At 36.0% G+C, this 27,417-nt stretch overlaps 1 protein-coding gene and 1 long non-coding RNA gene across 3 annotated transcripts in view; one reads left to right on the forward strand and one right to left on the reverse strand.

The window, feature by feature from the left end:
- Positions 1 to 27,417, reverse strand: part of LOC132094842 (gastrula zinc finger protein XlCGF8.2DB-like) — a 120,758-nt gene that overhangs the window by 49,949 nt on the left and 43,392 nt on the right. For both annotated transcript variants that reach the window (XM_059499584.1, XM_059499506.1), the window contains exon 2: positions 1,799 to 2,268. In XM_059499584.1, the coding sequence (XP_059355567.1) occupies positions 1,799 to 2,159 (361 nt within the window). In that variant the 5' untranslated portion in view covers positions 2,160 to 2,268. The remainder of the gene's footprint in view (positions 1 to 1,798; positions 2,269 to 27,417) is intronic.
- Positions 2,096 to 25,818, forward strand: LOC132100612 (uncharacterized). The gene is made up of 2 exons (XR_009423107.1): positions 2,096 to 2,235; positions 25,656 to 25,818. It is a non-coding gene; the product is annotated as an uncharacterized LOC132100612 (long non-coding RNA).

Genomic DNA, 27,417 nt, shown 5'->3' on the forward strand with positions numbered 1-27,417 from the left:
TCACAACGACACACGCATCTACAAAGCTAGTGGCCAAAAACACTTTTCTTACAAAGATAATATTTGAAGTGCAGGATAAAACTCTAACTAATTACTTTTTTAAAGTAACGTTCCCAACAGTGCAATTTGAAATTATTTTTTTGTTTTTTGAGTGCATGTGGCATGGGCAGCTTACACATTTGGAACGGCACCAATGCTGAAAGGTATATCCAAGTTCTAGAACAACATATGCTCCCATCCAGACGTCGTCTCTTTCAGGGAAGACCTTGCATTTTCCAACATGACAATGCCAGACCACATACTGCATCAATTACAGCATCATGGCTGCGTAGAAGAGGGATCCGGGTACTGAAATGGCCAGCCTTCAGTCCAGATCCTTCACCCATAGAAAACATTTGGCGCATCATAAAGAGGAAGATGCGACAAAGAAGACCTAAGACAGTTGAGCAACTAGAAGCCTGTATTAGACAAGAATGAGACGACATTCCTATTCCTAAACTTTTTTGAGATGTGTTGATGCCATGAAATTTTAAATCTTATTTTTTCCCTTAAAATGATACATTTTCTTAGTTTAAACATTTGATATGCCATCTATGTTGTATTCTGAATAAAATATTGAAATTTGAAACTTATTATTTGATTACTTCCACATTGCATTCTGTTTTTATTCACAATTTGTACCGTGTCTCAACTTTTTTGGGATTGGGTTTGTACATTCCTAGTGGCAAGACTGACTTTAAACAGGTGAAAGTTTGCCAGTATCACCCTTTCTGTACATAAAGTACATAATTATCAAATACAATTACTGTAATTTACCAAAAGAGTTTTTTTATGTTCCAAAGGTTGTGGTACACTTGTAGCTTCAAGACTAAGTTACTACAGGTGAAACTTTGTCAATATCTCCAATACTGTACAAAAATACTGAAATTCACCAAAATTGTTTTTTTTTTTGGTTGCTGTACATTCGTAGTGACCAGACTGACTTACTAAAGTTTACATTTTTACAATAACAGCTTTACTGCTTGTAGATCACACAAATATTTTCATAAAAAACTAATTTACCAAGATTCACCTAATTCTCTTTTTTCATGTTCTAAAGGTTGTAGTACACTCCTAGTGGCTTTTGATTCTACAGCACATTATTTATATTTATAGTCATATTTATTCATTTATTATTTATTTATTTGTGTATACTGGTATATATGGTTTATGAGGACACAAATGTGTACAATGTCATGGGTACTAAAACAGTAAAACAAAAGGCTTTAAAAAAAAAAAGTAATTTTTTTGAACAATTGTGTACTATACTGCATATATGAAGGAAGGTTTTGGCAAAATCCCACCTGTAGAAAATCACTTTGAGTTATACACGCCTTACAGTTTGGCAATGTTTTATTTTAAATGTTAGAAGTCACGGTAGTTAAAATACATTGGATGTTTTAAACCCAATCGGTGAAATTGACTGACGACTAGAGTAGTGGCACACGAAAGCTAATGTCTGGCGAACATTGAACCTAAAACAAACTTTACCACGCTGGTTTCTACTACTAGCGTAAAAACTTATACAGTCTCCCAGGATCTGAGTTAAATACAGTTTCTTGATTTTGAAAAAGCAAAAATAAAGTCTAATTAAAGTAATAATTAAATCTCCTCAGTGTCAGTGCATTTACATTTCCAGAAGAATTTTAAAACATGGATTTAAGACAATTTAATGATAGTTAACGTCTTATTTTTGCATAAAGGATTTGTGTATGTATCACAAATATTATTTAAAGATGAATGCAGAATAAACACCAACCTCCTTGTTCCTCGTGTTTTATTCTCCTGGCTCCTCGTGTTTTATTCTCCAGATTTCTGGCTCCTTGTGTTTTATTCTCTCGGTTTCTGGTTATTCTCCGGGTTTCTGGCTCCTCGTGTTTTATTCTCCAAATTTCTGGCTCCTCGGGTTTTATTCTCCAGGTTTCTGGTTCCTCGTGTTTTATTCTCCAGGTTACTGGCTCCTCGTGTTTTATTCTCCTGGTTTCTAGCTCCTCGTGTTTTATTCTCCAGGTTTCTGGTTCCTCGTGTTTTATTCTCCAGGTTTCTGGTTCCTCGTGTTTTATTCTCCAGGTTTCTGGTTCACTCGTGTTCTCTTCACTCTCTTCTTTAACAAACTCCATCTTCACAGCAGCAGATCTCAGTTCAGATGATACTCCTCCAGATATTCCTGCTTTTCATCAAAACGTAGTCACTACTGTGAGGATGAGAATATTACAGGTATTTATTGACCTGATTAAAAAACTATTTCTTTACTTACAGAAACAACTTTTCTAACAGTTTGTATTAAACTTGCATCACAAAAAAACAACATCAGTTTTTAGCACCACACAATGGACTGGAGAGAGGAGAGCAAAAAAAAGTGATGTGTCATACAGCCAAGTATGGTGACCCTTACTCAGAATTCGTGCTCTGTGTTTAACCCTTGTGCATATTTCAAATTCACTACCCTTTCGTTATGTTCGGGATGAAAAAATCCACTCAATTAAACTGCTGTAAAAATGTATCAATATAAAAGTACTTTTTTTTTTTTTTTTTTACTTTTATCACAGTCTTTGGCATGTCAAAGATTAGTGACAACATTGGCTTTGATGCATTTTTAGTTTTTGTGCAGCATTAGATAAAAAATGTTCTCCCTAATTTATTGTTTGTGGCTGTTTTTGCCCCATTGACTTCCATTATAATGGCATTTTTTGATTGCAAAGCCATGACACCATATAATCATGCATTCTTGATGATTGGTGGTTTTCCCTGTTGGGAAGAGGTAAAATTTGTTATTTTTACAGATGATGACTTGGTGGGACCATTAACCCTTTAGATAGGCCTGTGCAAAAAAAACTTGGTTTCTGACTTGTATATGGAGCTATATGGAGTATAACAGCATATTATATTGTGTGTGTGTGTGTGAGAGAGAGAGAGAGAGAGAGAGAGTGTGAGAGAGACCTTTGCGCACTTACCTTGATGTATTTGACAAAATCAAAATGTACACCTCAGCTCTCAGAACTACATGGAGTAAACAAAAGTATTTATGCACCTGCTGCCTTTTATTGGTGGTGAGAAGTATAGACTAAACAAAAGCAAAGTACGTGGATTTAAACACTTGCATGCCATCTTGCTGGTAATTTGATGTTGAGAAGAGCAGCAAGCAACACGAGAAAGGGCTTGACTTGTACCAAAGTTTTAGAAATGATTATGCAGCTTGACCCCTCCAGCGAGCTGCAGTTTATTTGAAGCTGGTATTGCATTTTGGTTCATAATAAATTGTTCATAAATCTGATGCAAAGTAGATTTTATTTTAATTTTTTTACAGAAAAATCAAAAAGTGTATCATTGAAGGATTTTAAGGTTTTAAACTTGCTTTACCATCAAGAAAAGACAAGCATTTCACTAGAGGTCGACCGATATTGGCCAATACCGATTAATTAACTGATAGTTTTTAAAATGTATACTAAAAAATAAAAAAATAAAAATAGTGCTTTATTTACAAAAAAAATTTATTATAATAAAAAATAATAATAGTAAATGTTGAAATTACCACACTCTAATATGGCCCTATGAAATCTGTTTAATTTTTTGCTAAATTCCATTTTATTTATTTCCAAATTCTGTTATTTTATTTTTCTGGATTCTGTTTTTTCCATTTAAATTTTACTCCACTCCTTTTATATAGTTAAATTAAAGTTTATTAATCATAAAGTAAGTCTAATTAAATAAAATCATGAAACTTACACATTTTCGAATAATTTTAAGAAAATTTTAAGAAAAATTAAATGATTAGGGCCCTATGAAATGTTTTATTGTTTCTCACCATATTTTTTTTATTGTTACCAAATTCTGTTTTAGCATGTCTAATTATTTGAACGCATAAAACAACTTAATTTGTTTTTTCTTAAAAAAGCCTAATGATTTTTTCACCTAAAATAATCTGTGTATTTAAATTTTTATTGTTATCAAATCAAGGCATGAAACATTATTTTATTTGTCTTTTAATTACTTAAAATTAAGCAAACTTTTTTTGCCAAACAAGGGGGATTTACTAACAAAATTAAAACATGGAAGAAATTTTGTGTGATTATTCCTTAAAAAATGATGTTTGTTTCATTTTAGTAGTAGTAGTAGTAGACAATGTACATTCTACTGAACAACAAACTTCAAAACCGAACTTTTATTTTGACAGGTTGCAAAATAAATGAATAACTTTACAATTCTGTGCATGTGATATGATGCTTTTGCTCAAATCAAACGGTCAAATGCTCATGAAGTGATTCTCAGAGCAGTTCTGGAGATGTTCTTCATGTGTTTTCGTCCTCATTTAGTGAGATGGCAGACTGAAATCACCGCGAGCGTCACGCGCGCTAAACTGTGAATTCCGTTTTTATAAATGGATTCCGCGACTCCGTCCGCGTTTTCTGCATCGCGGAAATCATAGGGCCCTACAATTATCCCAGTACACTTGAACTGCTTCTGTTACTGAACACTCAAGTGATTATCTAATCAATATAAAAGAGCAGCACTGAGTCCAGGAGAACTCACCAGTGTCACACACACTCTGGACACATCGCGTTCAACTCGAGCAGCGGTCTAAAACAGTTTTTTATTCACCAAACAGACACAAGTTTACCTTAAAAATGAACAATGACCCAAAGATAAGTTTGAAGTTCAGTGTTTAAAAAAACGGAGGAAACGGAAAGAGCGATCTATGTTATAGTTCTATAAATGAAGCATACAGACATTAATAGAGCCACAGAAAGACAAACGTTTCGATGTAAATGCTCAATATACAATTTATTATGTACATTAACGAGATATGGGTATATATTACAAATATAATGTAATTTAATGTTAACCTATGTGAATGGCGCTCTGAGGCGAGGCAGTATTTTCTGACAGAAGGTTCTCGCTCTGTTCAGCGTCAAGTGTCTAAACACACAGCACGTGCTGTCAGTGATTTCAGTCACTAGGGGTTACTCTCGCCCTGTATAATGAAAACAGAGCCTTCTCAGCTGCTCCAGCAACGGACTTAACCTGGGAAACTATCAACCGCTCCAGCAACGGACGGAACGCGGAAAACTATCGGCTTGGATTTTTGTCGATAACCGACTGTTCCATCAATCAACTATCAGTGCCGATTATTTGCCAAAACCGATAAATCGGCCGACCTCTATATATCACACATAGGCCGTCCATACTTTTCAACATCAAAAGGTGACAGGTGCATAAACACTTCTTTTTTATTGTTTACTCCATGTAGTTCTGAGACCTGAGGTGCATATTTGGATTTTTTCAGATACATACACATCAAGGTAAGTGTACAAAGGTCTCTCTCACCCTTTCTCTTTCTCAAACACACACACTATAATTTGCTGTTATACTCCATATAACTCCATATACAAGCCAGAAACTAGGCCTTTTTTTTTTGCACAGGCCTATCTAAAGGGTTAATGGTCCCACACAGTGATCATCTGTAAAAATAACAAATTTGACCTCTTCCCAAAAGGGAAAACCACAAACAATCAAGAATGCATGATTTTATGGTGTCATGGCTTTGCAATCAAAACATTTCATTATAATGGAAGTCAATGGGGCAAAAACAGCCACGAACAACAAATTAGGGAGAAAAAATTAAAATCTAATGCTGCACAAAAACTAACAATGCATCAAAGCCAATGTTGTTACTAATCTTTGACATGCCCAGGACTGTGATAAAAGGTAAAAAAAATATCCAGTCCACAATCACTTTTTATATTGAAAATATGTCATTTTGTGTGTTTTTTCCCAAATCAGTGACATCATTTATGAACTTGGTAATTAAATAGCTAAAATCTTGGATTTTTTTTTTACATTTGGTAGTTTTGATCAGGACTGAGGTTGATTAATATATTTATGCAAAGAAATTAGAAAAAAAATATTTATCTGATACATTTTACCAGCAGTTTCATTTAGTGGATGTTTTCATCCATGAACATAACGAAATTGTAGCAAAATTTTACCCAAAATATGGGTCAAAATAAGATTTGTCACCAAAAACCATTCCATTTGCTGAAACAGAGAAAGTTGTGGCTAAAATAAGACTCAACTTTACCCCTTAGTAGACGAAAACGTCTCAAACAACGCATAAGGGTTAACCCATTCAAAGTGCACACACACAGCAGTGAACTGTTGGGGCCTTGCTCAAGGGCACCTCAGTCGTGGTACTGACGCCCCGAGATTCAAACCCACAACCCTAGGGTTAGGAGTCAAACTATCTAACCACTAGGCTACGAGAAAAAAATAAATTCTAAATAAAATAGACTCGCATGGTGTTTGATCAACACCAGTACCAGGTTCTTCTGTTGTTTGTTTGGCAATTCCAACACAAGCTAAATATGACAGGACTGACACAGCACTTTCTGGCATAAGAAGTGACTTGGTCGGTTTACTTAGTTTTGTTGTGGCCACGACATAATAACTAGTGGGAACATGATAATATGTTGTGCCCACAAGATATTAATTTTTGGGAACATCATATTAACTCGTGGGAACATGATATATGTCGTGGCCACGAGATCATTTTGTCGAAGTAAGGACATCCTTATGTCTTGGCCTCGAGATGTTATGTTGAGGGAACGACATGTTTTTCTCGTGGCCACGAGTTTAATGCATAAACAAACCTGCGTGACCATAGCAACCCAGGATTAGCAGAGATAGATTCATTAATATTTTATTTTGAATTAAGAAATTATTATATAATTTAGTTTTAAACTTGACTTAAGACCTTTACAGTGTCTTGGAGTCCCATACCTGTGCTTGTGAGTGCTGTCCGCCATGTTTATGAGGTTTGGAAGCAAACAAAACAATGGATTGTTTACCTAGAGATATAGATGTATGGACTCATTTCAATAAAACACTTCAGGTAAGCATCGTTGAGCATTTATTTTTAGTATTTTACTAGTGCAGGCGCTTATAGGCTCATAAAGTAACTCACAGAAATTCACCTCACGTGAGAGACTGCAGGGAAAGCAGCTTTGTGCGAAACGCAAGTTAAAAAGCAATATTTTTTTCATTTTTGTTCGACTACAGTCCGCTGACAAACAGAGAAGAGGAGGATGTTGCGGGTCCAGCATATACAAAGAGAAAGGTTTGTTTGTATTTTTAGCTTCCACATTCTTATTTTGTAAATGCAGTTGCAACTCAGCCGACATTTCAACGATTAAAAATGAATCGACGTTCATAACACAACGTTGTTTCACCGCTGTACCGCACACCATGTATAAATACATAATTGTATGTTCAATTAGATCAACGCCGTACAGGATAAAGGCAAAAAATCTAATGACTGGCAGCAATGGCTTTACAATCAACTTCAATAAACTACCACATGCTCAAAATTGTAAAACAGCAGTTTTATTTTGGAAACATATTGTACAAAACAGATAAAAAATAATCCCAAACTTTATTTTGCAGAGTATGCATGGACGTATTGTTAAAACATGTAGAATAACAATTCAAATTCAATAATATGTAAAAGTTTTTGTCAAATAATTTGGAATATTTTTGCATATAAATGCAAATTTTGCAGCACTTGCAAGAGAAACCCTTGTACCTTTATGACTGAAAACAGTTGATCTTTTATTATGGTAATGTGTCTCATTAAAAGAGATTTGTTACATTGGTGCAGTGAAAATTTGCTGAATAGTTTGAGAAGGGAACCTTCAACCAGGGACGCTGTAACAGGAGGGAAGATTAGGACAGTTTCAAGAGTGGTGTCTTTTTAAACCGTGTGGAATGCAGAATGTGATTTTTACGGAAGGGGACTCTAAAATGTTAGACCCAACAGCCTCGAGCATATAGTGTGGTTGTGCTTCGGGTGATCCTTGAAAGAGTCCCAGCTCCAGGTCCTTTCTGACGCCGCCAAGTCAAGTCACATTTATTTATATGCCGCTTTAAACAAAATACATTGTGTCAAAGCAAATGAAAAACATTCATTAGGAAAACAGTGTGTCAATAATGCAAAATGACAGTTAAAGACAGTTCATCATTGGATTCAGTTATGTCATCTCTGTTCAGTTAAATAGTGTCTGTGCATTTATTTGCAATCAAGTCAACGATATCGCTGTAGATGAAGTGACCCCAACTAAGCAAGCCAGAGGCGACAGCGGCAAGGAACCGAAACTCCATCGGCGACAGAATGGAGAAAAAAACCTTGGGAGAAACCAGGCTCAGTTGGGGGGCCAGTTCTCCTCTGACCAGATGAAACCAGTAGTTCAATTCCAGGCTGCAGCAAAGTCAGATTGTGCAGAAGAATCATCTGTTTCCTGTGGTCTTGTCCTGGTGCTCCTCTGAGATAAGGACTCCCCGTCCCCTCCACTCGCTCCCACTTGTGCGCTTTCTGAAACAAAAACACCAAAAATAAATCCTTATAAAATATCAACTTTGATATAGTAAAATACATTTAACTGAAAACTGAATACAAAATAAATCACAATATTTTCACTTTTCAGTTCAATAACAGGGGGGCTGGAAACAAAGTGCACAACACTATTCATTAAACACTTATTTAATAAATTCAAATGAAAGTTTACAATTGCCGCGTTTCCACCGAAATTACCCGGAACATTTGTACCAGGAACTTTTTTCCCTAGGAACTTTTTCCCCCAGACCTGTTGCTTTCTGCGTTTCCACCGCGGTGTAAAGTACCGGGAAGATTAGACAAATAGACTGGTGACGTAGGTCTGCGTGCGTTTCTCAATATAAAGTACGCTGATTTTGGATATGCATCCTCGGTAGTTCAGACTTTGTGCATTCTTCTCTGGAGTGTGATGTCCGCGACGAGGCAAATCCGGTAAATCTGTAAACAGCAGCGTACTTGGTAACATCAGTCAGCTGACCATGGCTACTGCAATTTTCCTCTCTGTATATTTATAATAAAACGAAATAGGATATCAAATACCACTGCCTCCTTTCGTTTTCATTTAAACATAGTAACAGCTGCAGAAATGTACTTAGTTCAGGGATGTGTGTATATACACAGTCATTACAATGAAACGAAATATTATATAAATTTGCCTTTTTTATTTTCATTTTAACATATAGATAAGTTGAATACAGACCAAAGATAACCTGTAAGATTTACCCAAAACAAATTATATATTTTGTTTAACCACTAAAGAGACATCAGAGCCAGCGGCACACATCAGAAGGTCTAGCCGAGGTGAGGCTGCTCTCGGCGGATACATGATCACTGATCTCTCGCTGATCGCGTGGAGCTGACCGTCTCTGAGATCGGCGAAACACATTTTTAAATAGGCGCTGTCTTTATAAATAAACCACAGATTTGAGTTTTAAACAACTACATTCTCGCTTGAAATACTTTTAAAATTACATTTCATCACACAATAACAGTAATATTTTGAAAATGATCAGAATAAATGGTGGTTGAACCCAACCAATGCTGCGTGAACTCAACCAATCAGGATGTTTAGCGGCCAAGTCCCGCCCCCGAAAGTTCCGGAACTCGCCAGCAGGGACTTTCTGAGGGGCATTTTTTTACCCGGAACTTTTAGTTCCTGGTTCCAGCGGTGGAAACACACCGAGTACCAGGCCAAAGTCCCTAGTTCCTGGGTAAAGTTCCTGCGGTGGAAACGCGGCAAATATTAACAAATTATTCAAAAGCAATACAGTGTAGTAAAATCAAATAAAGTACATTTTTATTAAACTAAGTAACATCAAAACCTATCACAAAAGGTCAATGTATCCCTAACAGAAGTGATTTGATTTCTTACCAGTGTTTCAAGAACAAGCTGATCCTTGATGACTCTACAAGGGGAAAGAAGAAATGGTTTACTGAAAAGTTCTTAAAAAGCAGGATTTCATTTATAGCATTTCTTTAAACCAGTGGTTCTCAAACTTTTTATACCAACCACCTTAGAAAATATTTGTCTCTCTAAGTTCCACCAAAATGACCAACATTAAATTAAACGTCATACTTTACTATTTTCAAAAGATAATAAAGATAGCGATTTTCTTACCTCATTTTGCCAGTATGTTGGCAGGACCTCGCAGAACACATCTGACCCTTCTTGTGTTCACATTATAGTTTTTGTTCTCCATTGACATGTCATGACTCAAATTCGCTCAGAAAGTAAATATAAATAAATAAATAACAGGCAAATATAAAATAATTCGGGACAGACCGAACAGTTACAATGAGCAGCAGCTCACAGAAAGACGAAATTAACGGTCATATTTTCAAATTCAGAAGGCGCGAAACGATTCATTGCCAGTTTCCTGAATGACAGCCAGATTAACCAATCATGATCAAAGTAATAAAATAAAACTACCGATAGGAATTGTTTCAGCGTGATAAAGCAGCGAAATGTATTTAGTTTTATTTTTGCTAATGATGATAACATAATATGATATAATATAATCTAAAATACCTTTAGATTTTAGGATAGGGATCATTATTAAAATATTGTAAAATGCTATTTAATTATAATAATAATCTTAATTCATTTAATATAAATGATTGAAAAGTTTATTAACCTTTTCAACCATTTAGCATTAAACATTTTCAATGTTGTTTGAAAGTTAAAACAGCTGAACTTATGTGGGCTGAAATATGTGCCACCAGAAACTGAATTTGAATAGCTAAACTTGAATAATTGCATTGAATAACTGAATTTGAATAACATAATTTGAAAGTGTATTGTTTAATTTGAATCATTGTATTAAAAAACTGAATCTGAATTGTATAATTTGAAATTGTATTTATTCAAAAAATGAATCTGAATTGTAGTCGAATAAAATTTGATCCTCACTTAAAGTTAAACTCTCTATATATCTTCACATTCACTTCTCACAATTCAGATTCAGTTCTCAAATTCAATTTCAAGTTACTGAGACAGACATCCGGGTAGTTTGAGGATGAAGGAAGAGCAATCGAGCACAGATCAATAGATCGCGTTCATTGGCGCACAGGAGCCAATCAGCACCTACGTTTTGAAGCATAGTACGTACCCACCATGAAACAAGGAAGAAGTGCTTGCCTTGCCGACTGACTTGACCACCATGGATCCGCCTGGGACATTTGACAATTTATTTTTTTCACGATCCAACGATATTTAGTTTAATGTTGTAGCTGTTTTGTAGAAACGGGGGAAATTACATCTTTCTCGAGATGTTGCAAACACCGTAGCTATTATCCCACGTTTTTGTGGTTATGTACTAGCTCTGGTAACAACATCTTTGCCAACATCAAACTTTGGTATATTTTTTTTTAGTCAATAAAAAAAGTCAATATATTGTCGTATTTTAGTTAGATATATCTCTCCAAGCATCTGCCTCCCCACCAATGGATTAATGCATTGACCAGTTGGATTTAATTCTGTCACCATAAAGGCTCACTGTGCTGTGTGATATACATTTATTTTCAACAGTACAAAGGGTTTTTTTTTTGGTTGTCACTGTTCCCATAGGATTATTATTGATCAGTTTGTCCTGACCATAGCAAAATTACTTTCTCTCAAAAGTCCACCTTTTAACTTAAACTTTTATATGTGGCTTCTGTACTGAGTTTATTGTAGACATTTTTACATTTTAATTTTACATTATATTTCATACTTGTGTTTTGTCATTTCAGCAAAGCTGACTTCATTCCTTCAACTTCAAAACAAAAGTGAGCATTTCTAGGTTTGTACGCTTCTATATTCTCCTTCAAATTTAAATAACCTAAGACTCTTAAACTTTTGGGGCCAAGTACCTCATATCATGTCAAAGAATCCAGGGATCACCTGAAAGCTATGACCCTACAGAAGCAACAAAAAAGTAAATGGCACAAATATGCAAATACTAACACACAATAGAGAAAGAATAATTCACGTACATACACCACAGTTTCTGAGAAACAAGAGGCAGGTGAAAGAATTTAAAGCAATGTTTTATGATTACATTTATGTCTGTTTAATTGTTTTTATAACAACATACACATAAATCATAACTTGATTTTGAAAGAATTGTAAACCGATGCTCTACGGTTAACAATGATTTTTGATGATTCCTGCTTCTGATGTCTTCTGACCCCGTTCTGCATGATGTCAAGAAAGTCTTCCAGCAGACTGTACTGTATATTACACCGGCAGAGAGGAAATAATTATTGTTATTATATTACAGTTCCTAAACATTTATATATTTTTATTTACCACAGAAGCTCTGTCCCGAGACACTCTCGAGTTACGTTGAGACTGATGATTCCCCAATCTTCCACAATGGACTTCACATAGGATGAACTGTTTCCAGTTTCAGCAAAACAGCAAGAATTCATTGATGGATGACTGCACCTTAGAACTCTTCACTAACACTGCCTGCATCACCTGGGCCACAGAGAAAACAATGTTACTGCCTGTACATAGCACAATTAACCTTTAACCTTACAGCTGAATCAATGCAGTAACACTGTTAACTACTATTGACATTGTACCAAATGTTCAGACTGAATATACAGAGGAGAACTGGTCCCCAGTGTTTTTGATTAGTCTGGTTTCTCCAAAGGTTTTCTACTCCATTATTAACATCTTGCAGATTTTTCTTTATTAACCACTGTTGCCTACGGCTTGCTTGCTGTATGTATGAAGACTAAAGCATTTAGCACCAACTATTAAAATAGTGAGGGTGTTTTTGACCATATAGACACAACAGTATGTCTTTCTGTAAAGATTCTTTGAAATGTTATGTATTTTGAAAAATGTATAAATGGCTTACATTGATAGTGTGCATATTGCTTGAACATTTATATGTAAAAAAAAAAAAAATCAGAATTATTATTATAATGTACTGTGTTATATGAGTTAAAGTCAATTACAATTGTAATTTCTGTCATCATAATTTAACTTTTCTTTGAAAACAATAGTTTCTTAAATAAGAGACAATCAGTAATTACAGTACATTAACTGCCTGTAAGCAAAACCATATATAACAGCATTAATTAATTATTACACTTATTACGACCACTGGCATGGCACCAACATACCTAAACTCACTAGTTCAATCTTATGTGCCCTCCAGAAGTTTGCGCTCTGCAAGTGAACGACGCCTCGTGGTGCCATCCCAAAAAGTTCTAAATCACTCTCACGGACCTTTTCCTGGACTGTGCCCAGCTGGTGGAATGACCTCCTGATCTCTATTCGTACAGCTGTGTCTTTACTCATTTTCAAGAAACATCTAAAGACTCATCTTTTTCGCCTGCACTTAACCAACTAATACTAGCACTTTCCTTTTCTTGTCTTTCATATTTAAAAATAAAAATTCTTATCACACCGGACCCATGGTGGTCAAGTCAGTCGGCAAGGCAAGCACTTCTTCCTTGTTTCATGGTGGGTACATACTATGCTTCAAAACGTAGGTGCTGATTGGCTCCTGTGCGCCAATGAACGCGATCTATTGATCTGTGCTCGATTGCTCTTCCTTCATCCTCAAACTACCCGGATGTCTGTCTCAGTAACTTGAATTTGAGAACTGAATCTGAATTGTGAGAAGTGAATGTGAAGATATATAGAGAGTTTAATTTTAAGTGAGGATCAAATTTTATTCGACTACAATTCAGATTCAGTTTTTGAATAAATACAATTTCAAATTATACAATTCAGATTCAGTTTTTTAATGCAATGATTCAAATTAAACAATACACTTTCAAATGATGTTATTCAAATTCAGTTATTCAATGCAATTATTCAAGTTTAGCTATTCAAATTCAGTTTCTGGTGGCACATATTTCAGCCCATAAACTTATTTCAACATTGAAGGTTGGTCATGTACCGGAAGTTTTTCAACGTTCAGCTTTAAACGTTGAATCAACATTGTTTCAACGTTGAAACAACAACTGACCTTATTTCAACCATATTTCAACGTTGAAGGTCGGTCATGTGCCGGCTGGGAATAAGCAAACGTTGTTTCCCCCCATATTTCTTAAAGTATGTAAGTAAAGATTTGTTAAGTGCGTGTAAGGTTGATGTTGTCAAATAAGCTAGTTGCAGCTAGTTATTTTTATAATGAGAATGTACTGCAGTCATATGCACCGGTATGACGGAGATCATCTGCAAGATCTCTGTCCTGCTTTTACAGCTGCACACCTCTGTGACTACAACACAAACAGCATTACAGTTCATTGCTTTTTCACTCAGGATGTAGAGACACACAGGAGTAAAGTTCAAGTAAAGCGTCTGCATAGACCACTTCAAGTTATTTTTTGCATTAACTGCAGGGAATATTTACTGTAGACCTGATCAACAGCAAGCTTTGGATCTACTGAATGTGTATTTGTATTCAAGCATTTTATTGCAGGGTTCACTGGTATTTATTGGCATAGCCAATGACTGGTGAAAAGTGTTAATTAATTTACTTCAATGTATAGTAAACCAGATTTCTTACCAAACCTCTGACTTTTGTTTTTCTGCAGAACTCAAAAGAAGATACTTTGAAGAATAATGGTGATCAAAACCACAAGTATGTCAGGTATGGATATTATAATGGGGACTAAATTATTTGCATTTTTTGGGGGGTGTACTCTTTAATTGGCATGCTACGCATTAAATATTAATTATACTGGGCACAGCCACTTATTGTGCGGTCACTGCAGTTTGTGCTGTAAATAATCTGTCAAATAACAGCCCAGAAAACACAGAACGCTGTGAGGATGTCACCAGTTCATCGGCATTTGGTCAGCGCGACATTGTGAGGACGTCGTGGTAAAGATACATTTTTGGGAATATCGGCTAACGTCCCAGAAACGTTGTGGGCACGTCCTAGAGACGTCGCTAGTTAGTCCCATTGGGAACATTGTAGCAATGTGGTCAGCTGGTCTCCAGACAACTTTTCATATTATTGCTCTACATGTATTATTAAGATACCATTTGAATAGCCTATTATTTGGGAAATATACTAAAGAATCAAGCATGTTAAAAGATGGCATGAATTATTCTATACATATATATATATATATATATATATATATATATCTAATATTTGTCATCAATTTAAGAACAAAACAAACAATTTACTTAGAAAATGGTGATAATGTTTGTTAATGAAAGAGATTTATTGAAAGAAAGCACGGGACAAATTAACATTTAAACTTTTATTCAGTTTTTAACTGATATAACATTAGATGTCATCAAAGAGGAGCAGTGTTTTGTATTTTTGTAGGTTTTCTAATTCAATTTCAAGTAAATGCTCTGTTTGGTTAATTAGCTCTAAAGCAGTCTCAGAGGTGGTCTAAGGTAACATTAACTCTTAAAATCTAATATACCGGTTTTAAATTATTTGAAATTTAACACGACAAACTATACAGTATACACTTTCTAATTATTTAAACTTTAACCGTAGTTAACGTTAATTAGTTTGTTTGAAAGGCTGCCGCGCGCTCTTAATGATGCTCACACAAGTCATATTGTGAACTTTAATATAAACCACTGTATAAAGTTTAACGTTTATTAGACCGAGGCTGCCGAAATCATGCTCAGTGTATGTGAGATTAATTTCCCCTTTTCTCCCTCAAGTGACAGGCCTGTAAATTCTGGCATCGCTCATTATTGGTGTTAATGGTGTTTTTCACATGCTTTTTAATGCTAGTTTAATTCTCAAATAGATCTGATACTTTAGTTAAAAAAAGTAAAAAAATGGTTCAATGATTTATTGACTTGCTTATAAAGAAAATATATTAATTTTTTGCCACCTAGTAGTTTAAATGTATTATTTATTGCTGTAAAATTAACACATTTATCATCAGGTAAAAAGGCAGCAGGAACAAGACAACTATTACAAGTAGAGATGGGTTTTAAGAACTGGTACTAATTTGGTTCCTTACTTGTTCAGTACTGAAAAAATTATAAGCTACAGGATCAATAGTGCTGCTATCAGTTTTCTTGTAACATTGATTCATTATCCTTTAGACACAAACACATATCATCCAAATCATCTGCAAGTGGATGGCAGCCAGGATCCAGGATCAAGAGATCATTCATCATGGAGACTGTTCAACAGGAAGCAGTTTATCCTGAGTGAAAAACTAAACTTGGTTGTTTCAGCATCACTCAGCGCAAGACTAAACACATTTAAATTGATTTAAGGTGGTTATATGTTTCAGGTCATCCTGACCATTCTGCTGTCCTGGATGTGAGGACTAGGCCTGTCACGATAACACATTTTGCTAGACGATAAATTGTCCAAGAAATTATAGCGATAAACGATAATATCAGTTTCAACTAATATATTGATAATGGCATAATAATGCAGGTACACCTTTTCAAAGTGTGCTCATAATGGAAGAGACGCGCGCGGTGTGACGCGTTCGTTTTTTTCCAGGCGCGTCCGCACCGCATCTAGTTAATAACAGCCTTTCAAAATGACTCAAGTGCACCAGGTCAATGTGTTTTTTTATTTCTTCTAAAATAAATCTTGTAGCAGAGTTACAAGGGTTTTACGGTGGTGGAAATCCATTACGGAAATTTCCTTTTTGTAACCCATAGACTTTATATAAAAAGGTTGTAACGGATATCGCAGCTGATGGATGCAACGACAGACGCCTCAGGAACGGAAATGCCTGAGTGGTTTAGAAAGGAGAAAACGACGCGCGCGCATAAGTGTGTGTGTGTATGTTAACTCACTGGGCGCGTTGACACGCGCAACCACACGCCTACAGACATATTTAGCTGAGCAAGCCAAATGAAGCGAGTGAAAAGTAGGCCCATTTCGACAGAAAGGGCAACGAAGTTACTTGCAAAATATGCTACGCAGTAGAGCTGTCAAAAAAAAAAAAAAAAGCATTTTCGAATATTCGTCGAATTTAAAATAAAAATCCACATTTGAATGCAAAAACGTTGCATTCGAATTATAGGTGTGCATTAAGGAGGCTGCCTTATAAGCCGGGGGTATTCATTACAGTCCGTGTTCTGTTCTGTCTCGCGCGCAGCCACGTCTGCACAACTTTCAAAGGAGGACGAGCTCGACACGCAGTACCACTTCTGTCTCATCATTCACCTCGTGTACACGCACCGTCCGTGCGGTCTAAAAAAAAAAAAAATCCCCTGCACGCGGATGACAAAAATGACAGTGTGGACGATGCGCAGACGGCCGAAAGTATACTTGACCTTTATCAGTGGCGCACAAGATGTGATGGCGATGTAAGTGTCATTGCATTATAAGGTTTATGTTAACCTATCCAATCACTAAAAAAACAAATAAATAAAAACCCAGAACATCAATGTGGAGAACATCTTGTTTACATCAAAACTGAAACCAAGCCGTTCACACATGACGCATATTTCGCACATGTTCTAGAAGGACACCGTTGGACTCGTGTCTCGCACAAGAGAGCTGCATGTTTAGAAAGCCATGTAAAATTAATGTTCAACTTTTTAAAAACATATCTAGAGACTTTATGATGGGTTTCTGTTCCCCATCCCACTGCATCTCAAGTTTTTAAATAAAAAAAATGTATTCTGTGTGACTGGTTTTCCGCCCTTTTTATTTAACTACGCATGTTTTGTATATAGTGATTTAAGCAACTTAATTATAATTGTTTCATAAACATTATTTTAAATTTTGTGTTTTTTTTTTTTTTTACCAGTCATGTATTCTAATGCTTTGAATAAACGTGCATTAATAATATTTTGCTCGATGCACCCTCGTGGCCTCAGGAGAGAAGCAAAAAGCTTTTCATCACCCTAACTGATATTATTCATTTTAAATTCGAATTTGGATAATATTTAAGTAAAGAATTCGAATTTAGTTTTTCAGCTATTTTGACAGCCCTACTACGCAGTATTAAAATAAAGGAGTGGTGCAAGTACAATGCAATAGCACTTGAGACGCAAACATCCACAAGCAAATGAAAGGCGCTTCCCAAAGCTATCCACTCTAGTGAGACGTTATCTCTTTATTCCCGGGACATCTGTGCAATCAGAAATGTGCTTTTCTACCGTGGGCTGTCCGCAGGCTGCGCTCCACACTACCATCATCATGACATGTTAAATTTTTTCAATAAAAATTGAAAAAAAAGAAATTATCGTGGCCGAAAAAATTATCAAGCTCATTTTTTTTATCGTGCAATTAATTGATTTATCGAATATCACGACAGGCCTAGTGAGGACATGCTGGAACTGCATTTCTCATGGTTAAAAGATTTGTGCAGTGGTATCCAGACATATAACGCCCCATTCGCATTGGGCGTCGGCATCAACGCCTCTCGTTTTCTTTGAATGGAGTCACATTAAGTGCTGGCGAAATGAATTGTGGGTCCATTGCTCATGGCAGAAGTTGAAATTTTTAAGCGCCAATGCAGCCGTCCTCCAATCAGATCGCCTTATGCAAATACCCTAGAGCAGACGCTAGCCAATCGTGTGCATGTAATACCAGAAAACTAATCAGGGGTGCGTTTCCCGAAAGCATCGTTACCCAACTATGGTCGCAAGCTCCGTCGTTACCAACGTAGTTCAACGATTTGGTGTTTCCCGAAACCATAGTTCAAACGAACATTCGCAAATTGCATCGCAAACTTGTGTCGTTGGAACGACAGCTCTCCACCTGTGGTTAGAGGCATAGTTCGTCGTTAGTTTGCGGTGTCGAAGTCGTTGATTGCGCCGCACCTGGGCTCTGTTCTATTCAGAGTTATCGACCCTATGCCCTAATTCCTTTAGACGATTTCACCATCCACTTTTAATGATTTAAAAGACTTAAAGTTGTGATTAAAGTTTATTACCTGATTCGCCTTCTTTATTTTTATTACAAATGCAGTTTGAAACTATAAAGCAACGCGGCCCTCACAATTATTCTCCCTTCGAAGTGCCCTCTGAAAGCATTAATCATGCCGATTCGAACACAGCCGCATCGTTTCGTTTGTGCGAAGAAACGGTGAGTTTGTCGAGTGAGTTACCTTTGTAAAAAACATTCCAAAAGACATATTTGTCATATAACAATATTGGTAAAACAGTGTGTCAGAGGTTTTCACTTATATTAAATGTTAACACTCAAATCAAAGTAATTTTATAGTAAATGAATGTACCAAAATAAAGTAACAAAAATGTATAAATATGTGAGAGATTTTGTTTTTACAGAATTATAAATTAGAATACTCTCTACAAATGTGTTTGTGTATGTACGTGTATATATATATATAGAGAGAGAGAGAGAGAGAGAGAGATAGACAGACAGACACACAGTATAGACACTGTTTGCAAAATTATTTTTGTGCGTGTTTTTAAATGTTAATTTAATGCATATCAGCAAATAAACCAAATATTTAACAGATGTTTTGTCAGATTAAATAAATGGTTTAAACTGCAATGGTGGCTGGATGCTGCAGGTGACAGGAGGTATGGGTGAAGAAGATATCCTGTCTCCCAGCAGCCAGCTATCACCAAAGCCATGCATCCTCTTCAGCCACCTGCAAACTGCAGAAGTGGCTCACACAAGAGAGTCATGTCTGCTTCCATCAGCCATCCATCAGGCCATCACCCACCACCTCCAGAAATTTCCAACAGCATAATAATGAAGTGTAGCTAACAACTGAATTTAAAGAGTTGTTTCTTCTTATTGCCCTCTGGAGATTTGAAGCCTGAGGTTAGAGAACCAGGCAGGAGGGGGGCTGACGTTGAAGGGCCAGACTGGAGAGGGCCTGATGTTGGAGGCCTGAACTTTGAAGGCAAAAGCCTGGTTGATACACATGTATACCTCCAAGGATCCTTCCATTGCAACAGGCCCCAGGATGGCCAAAACTTTCTCTTCCTCTGAGGGAGAGGAGGAACTGTATTGATACCCCATCAGTCTTGTTTGCTTCCCTCTTACGTGCCGTAGCCCTCCGTTTTGTCACAATTGCGAAGTCCCTCCATTATTCCTGACTTCTGGGCTTTGTTCGTATCCATAGCCAGCATAATTTTTTTTTTGAGTGATTTATGCACAGATTTTATTTTTGTCAGCATTTGTAATGCTGTTTTGCAGCTTTGAAAATAGCTGGACTTAATTATTTTCCCCCTCCTCCAAAAGAACTGCAAGTTCATGCTCTGAAAATTGGGGTTTTCGGCTAATTTTCATTAACACATGACAGAATGGCAAGGAGATAGGAAAAATTTAGCACAATAAGCATCAGGTGTCCACAACAGTACACCACAGTTAAAAAAGTAGCCTATATCAGTATTAGCTAAATAGCCTAAGAAATAGTATGTATATGAAATTGTGAAATTATTGACATTGAGATCAGAAAAGAGCACATTTTTAACTCCGCGTGTGTATATAATGTATTGCAGAACAAATGAATGATTCGTTATTACTCGACTCCTACGTAACATCATTTCAAAATCGTAATTCGAGTCGAAGAAAAGATCAAATAAAACCAAATTACTGAAGGTGGCGGTATGTGCTCATGTCTCCCGTCTGCCATTAGATCGAAGAAGAAGAAGAACGACGGCTCAAACCAGCAAAGTTTGAACGATGAATCTGCGACACAGGTACTATGGCAGGGCTATTCAATTGGCGGCCCGCGGGCCACATGCGGCCCGCCAATCATCTCCATGTGGCCCGACGGCACCAACCTCCCTCCTCCTCTTTTCGCTCCGATTGACCTGAGAAACGTTTTACGTGTGAATATTTCAGCAGTTATTATATGTGTCCCGAATTTATGTCGACTGAACCAGCGATAGGCTACCAATCCTTCATGAATGAATCATTCTTTTGGTTCGATTCTTTCTAAACGCGCTTGCATAACGGTCTAAAACTATTCGGATTCATTCGGACCGCTCCGTAACTGAATCATCTGAAGCGGTTTCTCGTTCAGTACAGTTACAACAAATAGCGATGTTTTCAGTTGTTTCACTAGTTGTTTAAACACGGCCCAGCGCGGAGTTGCGTTTACTCCCGGTCCCGGACACACTAATATTAAACAGCGTTGCGACAACCAGTGGAAGCGTTTCAGTTCGACAGAAACATTTCTGTTACAAACCACAAATCACTCGATGATTTAATTAGTATTAAATCGGATGAAACAGCCTCAACATTCCCAACAAGACTGATGAGGAAAGCAGGAGAAACATTGTGGCATGACCGAAATTAGAAGACTTTAAATCCCCTAATCACCCTTACAAACATTTACCACATTTACTGTAGTAATTTACCATGGTTGGGCAGAAATGTGCAATATTTATATTGAATACTATGTAGTAATAAATAAATATAGTAAATATATACTATAATATTATATAGTATAATAGTAAATATAGTGATTTATATTGCATTAGTTTTATTAGGTGGGTAGAGGAATATATATTTAATGCTTGTTATGAAATTATGTCAGTTTCTTTGTAAAGGTGCGTATAGTTTTTAACTTGTGTTTAGGCATTTTTTATACAGTGGGAGCCTGTGGTTAACAAGTCTCACTGTCAGAATATTTTCATTTAAGCATAACAATTATAAATAAAATAATTATTATTTCTCACCAACAGCTATAAGTTTGTATAAATAATTTATTTGTTCCAAGGAAAATAGTTGTACACAGCTGTAAATTATCAAGTTTTTATTTATTATGGTTTTATATATTTGCATACTGTTGGGTACCACATTTCCAAGTAAATACCACACTTCTTTAGGGTTACTTTAGCTTATTTATTGAAACTGTTATGTTTCAATAAATAAGATAAACCCCCAAACCAACCCACCGGCCCACCTCAACTTTTCGATTTGATAATGCGGCCCTCGAATGAAACTAATTGAATAGCCCTGTACTATGGTTTCGGGAAACAGTAGTGACTAGCTAGTTGATTTCTTTAAAGATGCGTCGTACTATGGTAGTTAAACCAGCGAGTTGCATCGTTGTACGGGAAACGCACCCCTGATTGACTGTCACTATGAAAAGAGGTAAATCCCACAGGGTTGGATTTAGGGATGCAATGATACCAATATTTCAGATTATCTGCCAATTCCGATCCGATATCAATGTGGGTATTTTTTTTTTTATGAATGTAGAATTTTTATACTTCTGTGTATGTATGTCAATTTTCGATCATTTCTATAATCTATTGTCGTTTAACCCTCAAAGACCGAGACAGCCGCCCACGGCTAAAAATAACAGTTGTTTTTTAATATTTTATAACATTTGAACTGCTAATCCAATCTGAATGCTTTAAAAAAAAGTGATGTACAGCAGAGATTCTCCACGTTTCGGATATCCTATTTCTCTCATTATGGATATTCAGAGGCGCCGTAGTGCACGTGATTACGTCATCACATTTTGACAACATTGACTCGTCAGAAGAAACCAAGGCATTTCGTTCCTCTGAGCAAAACAGAAATGATTGTGGATGCTTAGTCCCACCCCCGAGCCCAGATTGGTTCAAACTGTCCCATATTCAACCAATAAGTCGTCTTTTGAACTACTACTAAACATATTTTTTTGTAAATATGAACAAACACAAAGTGAAAGTAAAGTGTGTCGTGCGTGCATGAATACAAACACAAAATAACACCTTTGCATGAGAAAACTCTCTGAAAAAGCACAAAAAAACACACGACAGAGAACTTTGACATAAAACAAATCAAAACCAAAGACGAAACATCGGTACATATCTGATAACGCACTGGGATTTATGTTTTTGTTCACTTGGCGATGTCTCGGTAAAATCGATCCTGATGCAGAATGCAGTCAGCGGATCGATCATTTATGTTATGTTATATTATGTTTAAATAACTATGTAAATATATAGTTCATAAAAAGATAGTTTGCAGTGTTTATTTTCTGTTGCACTCTGAATATTTTTCACTCGTTTTGTGTGTAGTTTGTCAATCATTTGCTCTGATTTTGCACTGTATTGTTGAAGACTATTTGTGCAATTGTTTTTACTATATGCTGCATATATATAGTTTGTGTTTATTGTTCATATTCAGATTGAAAATATATTTTTCAGAAGAAAATTTTTTTTGTTTGGTTTTGTCATAAAATAACACTCTTTCCATTTTCCTTACTCATTACAATGTTTATGGACACACCTCTATTGTTAGTTAACGAAATAGGGCTGTTTTTCACCTAAAAGCGTTGCTTACAATATTGTAATAAATGGCTATAACTTGCTTGGCGAATAGTATATCTAAACAAAATTTTATTTGGAAGTGTAAAACACCCAGAAACAACTTTCTAAAGAAAAATATGCAAACTTTAGGACTTTCTGTTTGAGTACACAGTAAAAAACACCCAACTGTTGCTTGCATTTTTCTTAAAATTCAGTAATTTCATTCATTCTTTGAGAAAACGAAAGTAAAATTGAGACTTTAAATTAGTTAAACTTAAACTTTAAGTCCTCCTGTTTATAATAATATATGGCACTTGATGCTGACTGTTAGAACAGGTCTGAAAACAAAGAAAAGTGCAGGTGTGTCATTCGCCCCAAAAATGTTGTAGGTCTTTAAGGGTTAAATTAACAAACAATTAATTGATTAATCGTTAACCTTAATGCTGAAAAATGCATCTATTGCAGCAGCACGGCATGACATTTCTTTTTTACAAGTTGTGTTTTCATGTAACTGTGTTAGCTGGGTTTGGATTTATAGAAATCTAATACATTTATACGTACAGAAATGTAATGTTAAAATAAATATTAGAAATGAATTTATGGACATATATTGCAAATTAATACATTTACATAGTCTGATATCTACTTGTATTTACATATAAGGTAAATATATGTAAATATTTCAGATAAAAATATTAACATTTAATAAATGTGAAAAATATTCAAAAGCGGCCAAAATCAAATATTTAAATATTTCAAAATATATTTACATATTGTATAAAATATATGTTCTTCTATTTGAAGATAAGATATTTAAACAAAAAATATATTTATTAATAATATATTTAATCTGTGACTTCTGTATGTGGAGGTTTGTAGTACATTGTGTCTCGAGTGACTTAATACAGGTGATATTTTGCCAAAACTTCTTAACACAGTTAAGTGCCACGCTCAACTATTTACCTCAATCACCGTCTTTAAACAAGTACACTAACTTTCCAAGTGTTGCAGCTCACATTCAGTAAGTCAGTTTGCATTTACTCAGTGGCGGCTGGTGAAAATTATGTTAGGTGGGGCTGTCATATTCGGTTATTTTAAATAGCTTGGCCTTGGTAACCATGGGACACCAGGTCTTATAGCATTGTGGCTCCCAGGTTGTGGAATGCTTTTGCTCAAGACGTCTGTCAAGCATTCACCCTTTTCTCCTTCAAAACCTTTTTTTTTTGTCTGAATATTACTCTTTAGCTCAGAATCTTTAAATTTTACCTTATTATTAATGTTTATGTTACTTGCTTGAATCTTTAACCTAACTTTGTAACTGAACTCTGTATATTTATATCTGCCCTTGGTATGTCTATCTTTGATGTTGAGGTTTATTTAGTTCAATTCCTTAACCTAGGCCTATATTGTAAAGTGACTTTGTTGGAAAGGCTATATAAATAAAAAAATCCTATTATAATTAATAACCACCCAGGATACCAGTGCTCTGTGAAAAGTAATTATTTAATGCCAATATTAAAAGGTTGAGGCATTTTTGCACAAAAACAAACATATTGCACAAACTTTCTATTTGCATTTGAAATTTAACTCAAACAAAATACTTAGTCATTAATTAGCTGATTAAATACAACTATTACCTGCAACAATTTTGAGTGATTTCAAACAAATGTTCCACAAAATGTACAGTAAATAAACATAATAAACTCGATACTTTAGTAGTGGCTCGCGCCCATTGCTCGCGCCTCGCGGCCGCGCGCAGTTTGGGGCGCTAGGCGAAGCGCCCATAGCTGACTGGATTTTAGCTCGCTGATTGGCTACAGTTTATGTCAAACATTTATATCTAAAATCAGCAATTGGCTAAACTGCTCCAAAGACCCGCCTTTCTGGGGCGCTTTCTCCAGCGCCCCAGAGCTGATCACGTGTACAGATCTAGACGGGACGTGTAGAAAAACAAACATTTTGAATTTCTATAATATTTTTTAAATATACTAGCTGCATTTACTATCTCAAACACACAAATATTGATAATTTTATATATGATTTATTTATGTATTTACATGTACTGCAGTCTATGGTATATGCTCATGGGGGGGGCGGCGCCCTAGCGCCCTCTATTGGCCAGCCGCCCCTGCATTTACTACAACCTTGTAAAATCATTCATCTCAAAGAACGATCGGGCATTGTTTACGCTGGAATTTGCAGACGGTCCCTTAAACAATGCGATTATCCATAGATATACATAACTTGAAACTAACTTTATTGCACAAACAGATTTGATCTGCCTAAGAAAAATCTCGCGAATTCGCGGCAGCAATAACTGATATTGGTTCGCATTCATTCTCCTCACAGATCACGAGACTAACAGCAACATTATCACTGCAAACATCGAAACCATCATTTACAGGAACATACAAAAACATAAAATCGCTCAGTTCTTAATGAACTCCGTGTGTTTTCCTCACATAGAGCTACTTACTGCCTGCTGCTGCTCTAAATGTCGAAGTCAGAAAACACACAAACCGCTTACTCGATGAACACAAGACAGAAACGAGCTCGTGTACTGTTCAAACATACAGTGTAAAGTGTGTTTTCCAGTTGTTTAAAGATGAGAAATACCGTGAACTGCTCTCCTCTCCTCAGAAGATCGCTGCAGCTGCGTCAGAAAGCTTTGATGACTCTTAGTTCACGGTTTCTGCTGAAAGTGATTTGTTCCTCAGCTCTCACTGAATCCAGGACTGCAGCCGTTGAGCTCAAGGAGGAGGAGTGCCGATCCAAGATGGCGGAACGAGTGGTTGTGCTTTTGTATTGAGGAACGTCTAAAATCTTGTCACACACAGTTAGTGATGTTTGCATAACACAGTTGCATATATTTTTTTTATTTCCGATTGTAAAATTGTCATTTTAAGTTAAAATATCACACGTTTTGTTGGTTTATTCGTTATATTGAGAACTTTATCTCGGAACCTGTCAGACTCGAATATGGAGAAAAACTTGACATTTGAGTTGTGTACTGAGGATGAAATGGAGGTAGTTACCACCAAAGATAAGAGAACGAATCAAGATATGCACTCCTATTCCTGCAAGGCTTATAAGGAAAGTGATGGGACCTGTGACTCGAGCCCTACACCGGATAAAAAACTTCCAAGAAAGCGCGCAAGGAACAGATGAAAGTAGGTTCTGAACCATCTTTGGACGATCTACAAGACAACGTAATTCGTGTTATCACTGCCTAGATCAACGAAAGAGCAGATCAAACTGATGAAGCTGTCAAACACAACACGATGCAAATCGAGGGGCTTAAAAAATCTCTGGAGTTCTGTCATCAAGTAGTGGATCTAAAGAAAGAAAACAGCACAATGAAGGTGAGAGTGTAACAAATGCAAAAGAAAGTTACTGAATTGGAGCAAAAGGTAAATGACGCAGATCGGTATAGCCGTCGGTACAATCTTCGGGTGTATGGAGTAGCTGAAGAGCGGGAGGAAAATGTCAAAGTTAAGGTGAAAGAGATTTGCCGTGCAGCATTTCCAGACAGTGATGGTGAAGAAATCGTGGCTGCGGTGGATGTGGCTCATTGAATCGGCACAATGGACAGCGGAAAAAAGAATCAGTTTCCGAGTGAAGTGAACGTCAGATTATTATATTTAAAAAAATTCTTATATTAAAAGGTAAATTCAAAGGATGCATTCACAGTAAGCAAACAGATACTGAAGGAAGATGGATAATTCTACATGTTAGTATTGATCTTTCACAATTTATTATAGTAAATGTTTATGCCACAAATAATAAGCAGAAGAATAATCTTTTGTTTTTAACAATTGAGAGTAAAATTAACCAATTGTGTTCTAAATTTCCTTATGGCAATGATAATTTGGAGTGGGGACTTTATTACTGTTATGGATGAAGAAATAGACAGATGGCATCCTAAAAACAATGAAAAAACTTGTGAATTAAAAAACATATGTGCAAGATTGGATCTTTTGGATATCTGGAGATATACTTACCCACACCAAAGAATGTACACCCGGAGCAATAATGATTTGACTAAACCATCTCTTATTGATTTTTGGCTAATTTCTGCAAATAGTGTAGATATCGTTGAATTAGTGAAAACTGAATCATCGGTATTAACAGATCATAACGCTATAATGATTAAAATTAACAAAAATGCTGTAGGCGGGAGGGGGCGGAAACGTGATCGGTTCGGAATGCATTTTCAAATTTTTGTGCACATTGAATTTTGCTACATTCATTGCGGGACATTGATTTAAAATGCAATCGTAAGTGTCTTGACTGTAAATGCAATTAAGAAAAATAACATTTGAATGATAACTTTGCCACAGTTTTTGCTTGAACATGT

Source organism: Carassius carassius, chromosome 1, assembly GCF_963082965.1.
Source record: "Carassius carassius chromosome 1, fCarCar2.1, whole genome shotgun sequence".
NCBI classification, from domain to species: domain Eukaryota; kingdom Metazoa; phylum Chordata; class Actinopteri; order Cypriniformes; family Cyprinidae; genus Carassius; species Carassius carassius.